The sequence below is a fragment of the Salmo trutta genome, chromosome 2 (assembly GCF_901001165.1).
Source record: "Salmo trutta chromosome 2, fSalTru1.1, whole genome shotgun sequence".
NCBI classification, from domain to species: Eukaryota; Metazoa; Chordata; class Actinopteri; order Salmoniformes; family Salmonidae; genus Salmo; species Salmo trutta.
The window spans coordinates 16,722,666-16,736,095 of NC_042958.1; the positions used below are offsets into that span (position 1 = coordinate 16,722,666).

At 46.2% G+C, this 13,430-nt stretch overlaps 1 protein-coding gene across 1 annotated transcript; it reads right to left on the reverse strand.

The window, feature by feature from the left end:
- Positions 1-649: 649 nt before the first annotated feature.
- On the reverse strand, positions 650-13,191 carry zfhx4 (zinc finger homeobox 4; the record flags this gene model as incomplete). Its single annotated transcript, XM_029696919.1, is given in 5 exon segments — positions 650-5,135; positions 5,648-11,068; positions 11,321-11,441; positions 12,035-12,241; positions 13,058-13,191. Coding segments are annotated over 5 exon segments (7,505 nt in total), but the record flags the coding sequence as incomplete, so codon positions are not given.
- Positions 13,192-13,430: the final 239 nt, after the last annotated feature.

Here is a 13,430-nt window from a genome sequence, read left to right on the forward strand (position 1 = left end):
TCCCCTATTTGACCTAGATAGTTTGTGTGTATGCATTAATATGTGCCTTTAAAAAAGTATGTAGTTCTGTTCTTGTCTATTAATGTTCTGTATTATGTCATGTTTCATGTTTTGTGTGGACCCCAGGAAGAGTAGCTGCTGCTTTTGTAACAGCTAATGGGGATCCTAATAAAATACCTAATGCCAGTACTCTCCTGCTCAAAGGAATGCCAGCTCTTGCAGATGCAGGGAAATAAAAATGTGACTAAAACAGGTTTTGATTTCTCTCCATTTGTGGGGGGAAACATGACAGTAATTTTGAGCTGAATCTACAAAGTAGTGCAGCAATGCCAAAAGGTAGCAATGCCCAAATGACCAAAAGGTCAAATGTAAGCAAAGTTTCTACCTTATAAGATGTTGACAATACTGTCAGCACATCCATAGTGAAATGAATTCTCTGCTAATATGTAGAAATAAACACACCCCATTCAATTATTCTGTACAACTAGAAAGGTAACTGTATTCCAAATCAATACACATGAAATAGCTGTATGATGTATGCCATTTATGATACAATGGCTTTATGATCATGTTTATATGGTTTGAGTAAAGCTGATTCAAAACAATGATACGAAACAAATAAAAATACTTTTGACGACAGACACAAAACTGGTTTGCAGATACAGTTTTTAATGTATCACAACAATGAGCAACAAACATACTTGATGAACTAATTCCAGAAGTTGTTCAAATACCATCTACAATAAACGTCATTTCAACTATGACAACAGGTCTGTGACAAAAATAAAAAAGAAAAGTTTCAAAACCATGTTATTACCGGTGTAACGGTACAGTTGAGACCTCAAACATTACAGTAACAAAAACTAATGAGACTACTCTCTATATATAAAACATCAATAACATTTTTGGTTTAGTTTATTTAAAGTTTTAGCCATAGGGGCTTCTTCTTAGTAAACCCTCAGGATGCATTTCCTATGTAACCAGGACGTAGAATACATATTGTGTAGGATATGATTGCGCCGTGAAAATCCCTTTTGACATCCAGAAGAAAACAATCCCAATATCAACCTTTTGAAGGCTGTCCTCTCTTTAGCGTGACACAATCCATCCGTTTTAAACAGTTTTTTTTTATTCTTTCTTTCTTTTTGGCTGCTGTGCAGTTGCAACATTTATGTACAGTTCGTTATGTTATCGGACCATCCTTTTGGTTGTTGGTTTGTTAGCTTCTACCAGTCCTTTAGTGTGGGAAGCATTGTGTTTGCTGCTAACATCTTAGCACGTGATGCTAGCTGACAGTTCAGTCTGGCAATGCTTTAGCCACATTGAGGGGAAAGGCAAGAAGCCAGGTTGTGAAAGCCTTTGGGATCAGGACAGTCGTTGGTGTTTGTACAATGGCAGGATTGCACCTATACGGAGGCCAGGACGTCTCTTATGAAACACAATCATAAAAGTGTCTTCAGGATCAAAGTAAATGTTAAAATACTAAAAATCCAAATCAGAACAATTAAAAAGTTTCACACAAAAAAGAGAATAAAAAACTGAGACATTTTGCATTTAAACTTTGAACGGAAAAACAAAAACACCTGTACTATAATAAGACGCAAGAGGAAATGTTACTGGATTTCATCGTTTGAAACAATAACTAAGCATGATTTGATTTTAACCTGTCAAACAGTTGCATTACATGCTACTTGTTCATCTCAGAATAGGAAATACCAAAAGCAATACAGTTTTGCATTTCTTCATATTAATAAATTTGTACCATGCACAGCCAACTACGAATATGTACAACAGCTTAGCTCTCTTTGTTCACAAGCCTTTTTCTTTCATACAAATAGCCTCTTGTTACTTTGGAATGAATCACATTGGCTTATCTTACCAAACTAGAAAGTGATTCGTAAAAATGTAACACCCTTTGACAGCTTTCACATTCTTTAAGTTCCACTGCAAAATAAAAGAAGACAAAAACAAAATGAACATAGAATGAAAAATGAAAACAGCAAAGCAAAGCGATCCATGGGTCAGTATTCAGTCTGTTGGAGAATTTATGGCAAGCAAAAAATAACATTACACAGTAGCAGCAACATTTTGTTATAAGGTAATACTTTGTAATGCATAAATGTCTAAAATAAACTGAAAAATTTGTGTTGACTTTTCATGATTTATCAACTGAAGTGTCCGGAAAATGTATGCGAGGACGAAGACCTATGCACTAAATGACAGTGTATAGGTTTAACACTATTATCAGTCCTACAAGCACTGGGGAAAACGTTTCATTATATCAAATACATGCTGTAGTCCCCCTTTTTAAAGCAGCATATTTGCTTATGCAAATATTCATACCTTTTGTTAAAAAACAACAACATTTTGACCGACTTATACTTTAACAGCTTCAAGTATACAGTACTACTTTTATGGATGCACCAATTGTTAAATAGGTTACTGGGTTGTTAGGTGTCAATCCTCTAACACATGTGGACCAAAATGCTGCTGCAATAAACACAAAATAATAATTAAAACAAACAAACATACCAACGGAAAAAATCTATTAAATTAACACATGGGTCTACCAAAATAATACGACTAATAAAAAACAAACAAAAACAAAATAAGTGCACTATAGTCCAGACACAAGCAGGTACCATAACAGTACAGCAATTCACACATGAAAAATGTCTTATTCACATAATTAATTCTCAAGAGTGTATAAAACTAGAGTTATTACCTCTTCAGAAAAGGGTGTGAGCAGAGGTACATGAGAGAAGGTAAGAGTTGGCACAGATTAGTATATTCTACAAGAGAAAAAGGGGGTTGGATATAGACACAGTTTGTTGTAATACAAACTGGAAAACACAGGGGAATCATACACATATAATTCACCATTCTAAAATTCCCTCAGTGGCAAAACCATACTGTCTTTGTAGGGTGGAAACTAAAAGGATATGCACGTTGTCCATTGTAACAGTAATATTGTCTCTCTTGGTACTCTACACACATCAAGGAAATGCGTCCGATAAAGCTTGACATGTTTTGGTTAAAAGCCAAGTGTACCCAGGCTCGTTGCTGCTTTAACAAATGAGAAATGTTATGTTCTGACCTGAGAATTTAAAGCTACTGAATTACACCTATCTAGACTAAGAGAGATTCTCTTTGAGGGTTTTCTGGATCGTCATCCCATACAGTACATGCTAGCATTTGGAAAACAATCCAGCTGAGGTGCAATTTGCTATCATGAGTTTTTGGCTTGAAACAAGCTCCACGGGGGAGCCTGAGAGATCTTTTTCTACTCCATGTTTTTGTATACAATATAAGCTCAGTCAAGCATCTGCAACAGTTCTGTCCATAACAAAAATCTATCAATATCTTGCCAGCATATCAATATGGGAAAAACAATCCTGAGTCAATCATTTGGTACTGTAATTTTTTGGGTTAGAGAAACTTTGGAACTGCAGTTTAAAAGTCTTATTTTTGTATTTTATTTTTTTTAAAGCAAGGGATCCTATTTTTCACCTCCTACACACTGAACATATCCATTCTGATACTGCTGAAGCCTGTGTCTAAGCCGGAGGTTGGCTTAGCCTTGGCCTCCAACACCTTATCTAAGTCATCCAGCTTCTGGCTTAGCTCGTTGTCAGACTCATCTGAACAACTCTTGTTGGGTAGGGAGGTGGGAACCCCTGAGACGCTGCTGCAGGACGTTGAGGTAACCATTAGAGGCAAGGAAAGGGGAGGAAGAGGAAGAGGAGAAGCAGACGGGGAGGAGGAGGAAGAAGCAGCTTTCCGGGCGGTGGCCTGGAAAAGGATATTTGGCCAGGACTTGATGGATAAGCGAGAGAGATGGGGAAAGGTGTTATTAGAAGGAGGAGCTGCAGACTGCGAGGTAGATGTGGTGTTGACAGGAGTAGGTGTGCAGACAGAGTGAGGTAATAATCTAGCATGCTCTTTGGCATTTCTCATTGCTTGTTTGATTGTTTTCTCTTTGTGCAAGCTCGACTGGAGGTGTTGGCCAAGTGCTTCATTCCCGTTGACCACCACATTACAGGCGATGCACGTGTACTTGCTCACTGCCTGTCTAAGAACTGTCTCCTGCGGGTCTGGAAAGGGGTTTCCGAAGTAGCAGAATGACTTCTGGTGATGCACTGCGGAGCCCTCATCGCCGAATACCTTATGGCACTTCCTGCATATGAACTCGTGCTTGACAGATGGAACAATGAAAGCGTCAGGAAAGTCTGTGGTACTTTTGGTTTCTGTTGGCGATTCTACTTTTGTGCTTTCTGTCAAAGAGCCTTTGTTGTTGTTGGTGTCATCCGTAGATTCTTTTGGTTTGAAGGAGTTGGAGTTGCTCTGCACACATGGTGAAGATGCCTTCACAGGGGTTGGCTTCTGCTTCTGCTTCTGCTGCTGCTGTTTATGATGCTGATGATGTTGCTCAAGCTGCTGCTGCTGCTGCTGTTGCTGCTTCTGCAGGGAGTCCTGGAGAGACTGCTGGTACTGCTGATACTGCTGCAGGAGGGCAGTGGGATTCATCCCCGCCATGGCGGCCTGCGGGATGGCAGCAGGTCCGTATGGGAATAGGTTCTCCATCCCGCCGAACGGAGGGAAGTATCCCCCCGCCTGCATTCCTCCAAGGAGCTGGGGCGAAAAGCTGTTGGCGAAGCCCGGGAGGAAGTAAGGCAGGAACTGGCCTCCCAGGAAGGAGCTTGGGTCTGTGGCGCCGGCCAGAGCGTTCTGAAGAGCCTGTAGTTGAGCGGCATCCAGATGACCTTCACTTCCTGGTTTGCCCATGGCTGGAGACGGCTTTTCCCTCTTCTTGTTGTTGCTGACGTTGGGGGTCTGTGGACGGCCGCCATTCTCCGCTTCTCTTTCCTTTGCCTTCTTCTGGTGGTGCGGTTTCTCCACTGATTTCTTGCTGCTGCTGCTGCTGTTGTTGCTGTCTCTCTCTTGGTATTTTCTGTGCTGCTCAATGTGGTTGGTTGAAGTCAGAGGGATGGAGGAAACAGAAGGAGGTGGAGGAGGAGGAGGAGGTGGAGGAGTCTGCAGAAGAGTCTTGGTTGGGGTAGTGCTGAGAGACATGGCAGGAGAGGGGGTGGCTGGGGTGGGGAACCCAAGCATACCAGCACCAGGAGACGCTAAAGCTGAAATACAGTGGTATAAATTATATTGAAATATATTTATATTCACCCTAACATTACTATTGAAATAGTGTTCAGTATGACATTATGGAAATGTTTGCAGTTACGATTTACTTTATTTTCATTTTTAAAGATTTTGTTATGGATCAAAACTGTCACATGCGCCTTATGAGATACCAACATGAGGATATTATAAATATACCAAACCCACATCAAAGGAGAGAAGGGGAAGTACACACCACAAATAAAACCAATGATAAAAATGCATTTGCTTTTAAACTATTATTTTACTTAGCAGTTCCGCAATGAACGTTGAGATCATGCATGTATTAAAGTGTCCTTTACACAATCTCCAACGTTTGGTCAAAATATCTCTATACCCACCAACAACAACACTGTAATGGAATGAGCAGAGAAAGTATAGTAGAGAAAGAGTATTTTGTGCATATGGACAATACATTTTCATAATAAAGCTACTATTCTCTGTGTGTTCTATGTTCGTCATACTAACTCACCAGGTGTGTTGGGTGGGTAAACAGGAAGTGAGGACGGCCCGTTGACCCCAGGAAGTAGTACCGGCGGAAGTCCAGAGATCCCGGGGTAGCCTGAGGGCAGGCTGAGGCCGTGAAGTGCATTGTTCTGGTCCACTGCAGTCTGAAGCTGCTGGGCGGCCAGGCTGCTGAACCCATCGCTCCCAGCCCTTTTCAGACGATCCATCTCCTGCTGAGCCATCAGCTGACGGACCGTGGTGGGCGTTAGATAGTCCTTCTCTCTGTCCACCTGGTTGCCCAGAGTCTCCTGCACTTTAGCAATGTGCTGTTTGGAGAAGATGTGGTCGCGGATGGACATCCGGGCAGTGTACTTCACACCACACAAAGTACACTCCGGCCGGGGCCCATCCGGCCCGCCTTGACTGATCATGAATGGCTTTCCAATGTTGATTTTGAACTTCTTTTCCTTGGCGCGGGCATTCTGGAACCACACCTGAATCACGCGCTTGGGGAGGCCAATCTCGCTGCCCAGCATCTCACACTCGTGCATGGTTGGTGTGCGGTAGTCGCTAAAGCAAGCTTTGAGGACTTTCAGCTGAAGGTTGCTCATCTGAGTCCTGAAGCGCTTGTGGCCTGGTCTATCGCCACCACTGCCGCTGCCCTTCCCAGACTTGAAGGGATTTCCACTTCCGAAGGGGCTGGGAGAGCTGGGATCGGTCAGGCTGGAGGTCTCGCTCTGGTCGTTGTTGTCGTCCATGTCGTCATCTCTGGAGCTGTAGTAGGAGTAGGAGTAGGAGCAGGAGTCCCCGTCCTTGCCTGAGTAGCTAAGGGAGGGGCTCACCATGCTGAAGGGGAAGCGGTCATCGCCACCCCCGTCTGAGCTCTGGGCCTGGTTGCTCTTGCTGTCGCATCCCAGCTTGTCCCCTCCGTTGGCCGTGAGGTTCTCCACCTCATTGTTGCCCTCGTCTCCGGTGGTGGCGTCACTTATGGCCGTGTTGATGGACGAGGTTTCGTCAAAGTCCATTTTGTTGTTGATGTCGTAGGATGAGGCCTCTGCAGAATTAATGTTAAGCCCTTCAGATTCATCACAGTTTTCTGCTTTTAAGGATGAAGGGCTCAATAAGTTTTTTAACGGTGCCTCAGATGGTTTGACTGGCGTTGAGGAGGCTGCGGGCAGCTCGTACTCATTCGGCTCAGTCTTGGTGGGTAGCTGTGGATACTCAAAGAAGTTGTACTTGTGTGGGCTCTCGCCTCCATCGTCTTGGTTCATCAGAGGGCTATTGGGCAGACTAAACCCTGCCTGTTTGGCTTCATGCCAGTGTCTAGAGCGGATATGGCTGTCCAAAGCTGACTTGGCCTTGAACAGCGCCCGGCAAAAAGGGCATTTCTTGTGTGACTGGGAGGGACCCAGAGCTCTGAACTGTCCCTTTCTCTCTCGGGCACGTGTGTTCTGAAACCACACCTGCACCACTCTCTTCTTCAGGCCAACCTCACGGGCGATGTGATCCAGCATCTTCCTTGTGGGATTTGAGTCCAGCAAGTATTTGTCGTAGAGGATCTCTAGTTGTTCTGGGGTGATGGTAGTTCTGAGACGTTTGTCTCTGTGCTGTTCTTCAGTCATATTTCCATTATCTTTTTCATTGGATCCATCCTCTTTCTCGTCTAGTTTTCTCTTCATGGAGCCAGAGCCGGGGCCTGAGGACAAACCAGAGCCGCTTTGAATTGGCATCTGGAGTCCTCCCGACAGCAGCTGGCTAGTCATCAGAGGATTATTGGGGTCGAAGATCATATAGGGCATGTCCATGGGCCTTTCCAAGAACTGGGAATGGAGAAACTGGTTCTGGGCAGCCAAGAAATGCATATGCTGGTGCTCCTGCCATAGCTCAACACTTGGGAAGGCTATCTTGCACTGGTCGCACTGGTATTGGAGCATCTGGGGAGGGAGGCTGTTAGTGAGGGAGGAGAGGGCGAGGGAGAGGGGGCTGGAGGGGACGGCGGCTGACTGAGGCTGGGAGTGGGGTCTGGACATCTGGGGCTGGGGGGTCTTCTGAGGGGGTGGCTGAGGGGTGGAGGACTTGGAGGGTCTGGGCTCTGGTAGAGACTTCATCATAACTGGGGAAGGGGCAGGTTCTGGCTCTTTAGGTTTGGGCTCAGAGGGAGGTTCAGGCTTGGGCGAGATCTTCTCCAGGTTGGGGCGAGGGGAGGGCATCAGAGGGGAGCTGGAGCCTGAGCTAGTGGCTGTTACATGATGATGCTTGGATGACTCTGGGTGCTTGGCTGGGCCTGGCTCTCCCATATCCATGTACTCTTCAGATTGGTTGTCCTCATTCCCTTCCTCATCCTCGTCCTTATAGCACGTCTTCTTCTGGTGGGTGATCAGGTCAAAGATTCGCGGGAACACCACACTGCATTTCTTGCACTGGTACTGCATGTTACTGGTGCGGATGTAGCGCTCATTCGTCAGTTCTTTCTTCTCGTTGTCTTTAGCATCTGCCTGGTTCTCGTAGCTCTTCCGGGCCTTCTGGCGGGCGTTTTGGAACCACACAACGATGACCCTCGATGGCAGGTTAAGCACAGTGGAGAGCTGCTCAATCTCATCGTCTTTCGGGTAAGCGTTTGTGTCAAAAAAGTCCTGCAGAACCCTCAGTTGGTAGTCAGTGAATCTTGTCCTGGAGGACCTCTTGTTCATAGTGGCATCAGTCCTGTAGTACTCCAGTGTACTATACTGGGACTCCAGCCTAATATCCTCCAATGTGGTAATAGGTGGAATGTTGAAGTTATAAGGAGAATCTTTGCTTCGTTGCCTCTCTTTGAAGAGGGTGTTACGGAACCAGTGCTTGATGACTTTCTGGGGGAGGCCGGACTTGTCGGCCATCTCTTGAATCTGCTCCTCATTGGGTGAGTTGTTGATGTCAAAGTGCGCTCTGAGGACCTTCAGCTGGTCGTCCGTGATGCGGGTTCGAGGGCGCTTGAACTGGGACTGCCTCAAGAAGTTTGGATCGAGGCCTAACTGCTGCTGACAGAGCTGGGTGAGATCAGAGGACAGGGAGTCCATTGTAGGCAGCTGCAGGGCAAGTTGAGGGTGTAACCCTTGGTGCTGGATGGACTGCATCATCAGAGGGGGGAAAAGGGAGAAATCTAGTGGGACGGAAGAGGGAGAAACCTGTGGGGGTGCAGAGGGCGGTGGAGGAGGGGGAGGTGGGGGTGGTGGCAGGGGCTGGGGCTGGGTAGCCTGTTGAGGGGCAGGGGATGGGGCCTGGATCTGGGGCTTGCTCATGGAGTTGGAGGCAGCTTGCTGGGTGGTCACTGGGGCTGGTGGGGGAGGAGGAGGGGGAGGTGGAGGTGGGGGAGTCTCTGGAGAAGGAGGGTTAATGGGGTAAAGTTTGTCATAGGCCTCTCTGTACTGCTGGGCAAACTTCTCCAGCTCTCCATAAGGGAAGAACTGTCCGTGGATGTGCTCTTGGTGGCTTTTGAGAATGAGCATGTTGGAGAAGAGCTTTCCACACATCCCACATTCCAGCTTATCGTTATTGATCTCCACTTTTTGCGGTTGTTGTTGTTGTTCTCCTTCTTTGTTTTTCTTCTGGTTTTTCTGCCTGTTCTCATTGTACTGGATGACCAGCTCAAATCCAAAGTTCTCCAGAAGGGCCTTGGCTGCATTTCCTCTGGCTCCTGACACGATACGTGGAGGAGGAATCAATGGCTCGGGAAACTTGGACTTTTTGTCTTTGTTGTCCTTTCCTCCCTCACTGACTCCATCCCCTCCGTTCTCCATCTTTGCTTTACTCTCCTGTTTTTCCAGATGCTCTTCTGCCTCTCTGGACATCTGTATGTCAGACACTGACACAGCATTGGGCTCCATTTTGGGCTTGTGGCTCTGCAGTTGCTGGTTTTTCTGCTGCAGGAGCTGCAACTGGGATGCTTGTTGCTGCTGTTGCTGCTGCTGTTGAGCCTGCTGTTGAGCCTGCTGCTGAGCCTGAGCCTGCTGTAGCTGGTGTTGCTGCTGCATCTGCTGCTTCAGGTCTTCCAGGAAAGAACCAGTCAATCCTGGCATTCCGAAAGCGGCAGCTGAGTGAAGAGCCAGCTCTGGGCTCAGGTTGAATTCTGCCCCAGGGATGTAGAAGGGGAACAGGAACTGTGGCTGCTGGAACTGAAGCAGAGCCTCTGGGGTCATGCCGAACTGGGGGAAGAAAGCCGGGTTAAGGAACTGGGGCTGGAAAAAGGCAGCCTGCTGCTGGAGCTCATGTTGGAGCTGCATCTGTAGCTGAGCTTGGGACTGAGCATTCTGATGGCTTTGCTGTGCAGAGACATGATCAGTAGTTTGCTTTGCGTTGTTGCTGCTGTTTTTGGCTTCTTTGGCATCTACAGTGTTTTCTTTGTTAGCCGACGGCGTCACGCTTCTAGCAGTGTCTGAGTTGGTGCTGTTGCCTTGTACATTTGGGACTGGGCTGCTGGATGGAGCCATGCCACTAGTGTTCCCACTCCCTCCACTGCTACTGCTGCTGCTTGTCTCTGTTTTGGCAGTTCTAGCTTTGGTCTGATGCAGCACAGACCTCATGTGGATCTCCAGGGTTGAGCTTTGGCTGTAGGCGACATTGCAGATATTGCATTTGAATGGTTTGTTGTCTACATTGCTGTTGGTCTCTGCAGGAACCGGGCTGGAGGCCTCCTGGAGAACCTTCTTCAGCTTGTGCAGGTGAGAGACAGAGTTGTAGTGGACCAGGAGGATGTTTTTCTGGGTGAAGGACTCCTTACACACCGTGCACTTGTACGGCCGGGACGGGTCCAGGAACTTCTCCATGGTGAAGTTGGGGCCTTTCCTGAAGGGGAGGGTTCGCTTAGTTTCGGCTCCCATGTCATCTAGCAACGAGCTACTGTCACTTCCTGTTGGGCTGGCCTTCTCTTCCAGATCCAGCTCATCGTCTTTCTCCATTTCCTGTTCGAAGGCCTGCTGGGCCTCCTCGTAGGCCCTGGCCTCGCTCTCGGAGAGGAAATCTCCGTTTACCGGCAGGCTGCCGCAGAGCTGTTGGACCTCGGCTTCGCTCAGCTCTGGATGTCCGTTCTCCAAGTGCTTCCGGAGCGCCAAGAATGTCCGGAAGCTGCGTTGGCAGAGGCTGCACATGGTGGCCGCCCGGATGGCATGGTACTGGGAATGTATCTGCAGCTTCTGCATGGTCTTGAAGGCCAGGCTGCAGTGGTTGCAGCGGTATTTGTAGACGTGGCGGTCGGAGACCGAGAGCTGTTGCTGTTGCTGCTGGCATCTCTGGAGGTCGTTCAGATGGTCCTGGAGGGAGTCAGGGCTCTTTCGATCCTGCCCGACCACAATGGACCTCTTCCAGTCTGGGGCTTCAGACCCATCCTTGGGGGGTTTGAGTTCCTCTCCATGGAGGTCTAGTTCACTCTTGCCTTGGCCTGTGCTATTCATCTCTTCCTTGGAACTGTTCCCTGAGAAAGGAAAATGAAAAACCAATTAAATTCATGAACAAAAGACATTGTACAAATGCACTGAATATCAAGTCTGGAAACGTAAAACTTGGTCTGGTGAAACTAAATAATATTTTGTTTCATTTGTGTAGCAGGGCCCTTCTGCGACCCAAGGACACTTACTGTAACTCAAGATGGTGAAATAATTACACTTTCCAAACAACCTCAAAACAGTGCATTCAATACCGGCAGGGGTAAATGTGCTCTGCGTACCTGTGGGCTTTCGATACTTCTCAGAGAGAACAGCAGAAGAATCCATCAGAGACAGAGCGTTGTCTTGTCCAGGTGAAGGATGCATCATGTTATTGGGCACCATCACATCAGGCCCAGCCACCTATCAAAGTCACACAACAAAAACAACATCATCTTAATCATAACCATCCATAATTGCAACATGCATCATAACAAAATGGTATTAAAAAGCATCAAAATATAAAATGTAATGTAATAACAGATAATCTATCATTTAATAACTATAATATTGGTGCAGGTGCTGCTGACAATATTTTTAATTGATATTAACAATAATGATAGTGCAGCGGTTAAGACGTTGAGTCAAAAAGTTCACCGCAAATACCAAAAAACATGTTAATAAAAAGAGCTCATTTTCAGAAAGTGGAATTTGCTTAACTGTCAAGTTTCTGACGTATTCTCGGGAGAGTGGGATAAATACATAGGACATGTTTTCTAGGACTGCACAGTGACAGCACTGACCAGAGTTGGTTATGGGACTGTAGGGAGCACTGGACAGCCAAGCCATTTTTCTATTTGCCATTTCAACATCATAGATCTTAAAAGTGATTAAAGAAAACTCTTTAGAAAAACCTTTAGATCTTGAGAAAAATGTACTGTACGTGCAATGCCATTAGAAGCAAATTAGATTTTTCCACCGCATTTTTTCTTAAGTTATCTATGAATCAAACATACGGTCATAAGCAGTTTCTCAACACAGTCTGGAGCCACGCTGTGCAGGTGTGTGAGGTGGAGCTGCAGGTGGATCTTGTTGCTCAGGACGTCCTGGCACAGTGGGCAGCTGATCACTGGCTGCTGCATGGAATGCTGCGACACCACGTGGAGCTGTATCCTGTTGGCGTCTTTACTGCTGTAGTTACAATAGGGGCACTGCTGCACCTGCTGGGAGAGAAAGACAGCATGCTATGGTTATTACTGGGAAAATACTGGAGAACAGAACAAGTAACTATTGCGAACAAGTAAAAACATATCACTTTTAACAGCACTGAGAAACCTAGACGACAGAGTGCTCCGAAGATGTCTCATGCACTTAGGGCTAAAAGATGAAACTGAATTTCCCCTCAGCTAAACAAATCGTAACCACCACCCCCCGCCCCTGTTCTCGTCCCACTTTACCTTTACACACAAAATGTAGATCAAGCGCCTTTTCATGTAATGCACTTAAGCCCCTCGACTCGTGCAATTTTATTAGTGGGAAACATGATTGGAGGGAATTTCTAATCAGGAGATTAGAGACGACAAAGGTGTGTCGCCTCCCCGTCTCCCGCCTAGCCCTCATTACAGGGAGTACTCCTAAAATGGCCGCCCCCAGCCACCTGCCTTAATGTAATCCATTTCTGAAATGACTCAGGCCTCCTTCCACTCAGGGCCCTCCACCAGACAAGCTAATACTTCATAATCTAATTTAAAAACACATATCATTTAAAGACATGCAAAGAGAGGGGGACCGGGAGAGGGCCTAGCCTTGCCTGGTGCAGGCAGGTAGGCATTCCACTTAAGAACACAAAGGAGCGAGAACGTTCTATGGGTGATGCTAAAGTGATCTGTCAGTGAGGGATTAGTTTGGGGTTAACCCTTTGAGTTCTGTTGACATCACACTACTCTCTAAGACATTTACTCTTAGCATACCTGCTAACTGGTTAAATATAGCTTTACCTGTCGGTTTATCATGGCGCATTAGTAGTTAGCTTAGCATACCTGCTCGCTAACGCTGGTCTTCCCCTCTGCAGACTTGGGCCTTTTGGGCGGGCTGTCATTCTGTCTCTCTGGCAGCATGGAGCGTTTTCCCATAGCGTTGGATCCAGGAGACTCTTTAGACAGAGAGTTCACTCCTAAAACACAAGACAGCACAGAGGAAAAGTATTTTATTGTGTTGTATCTCTGTTATAAAAAAATATGTTCTAGTAAAATCATAGTTCTCAATAGATGAAGGCAATAAAATTGTCAATTAATCAATGTCTGTCACAAATAATGTGTATCAAATTAAAATACAGATGGACACGTGGTGATTTTCATCTTGTGACAGACATTGGCTGTGGGGCTAGAAGTGTCGACCTATTGTATCACCCTC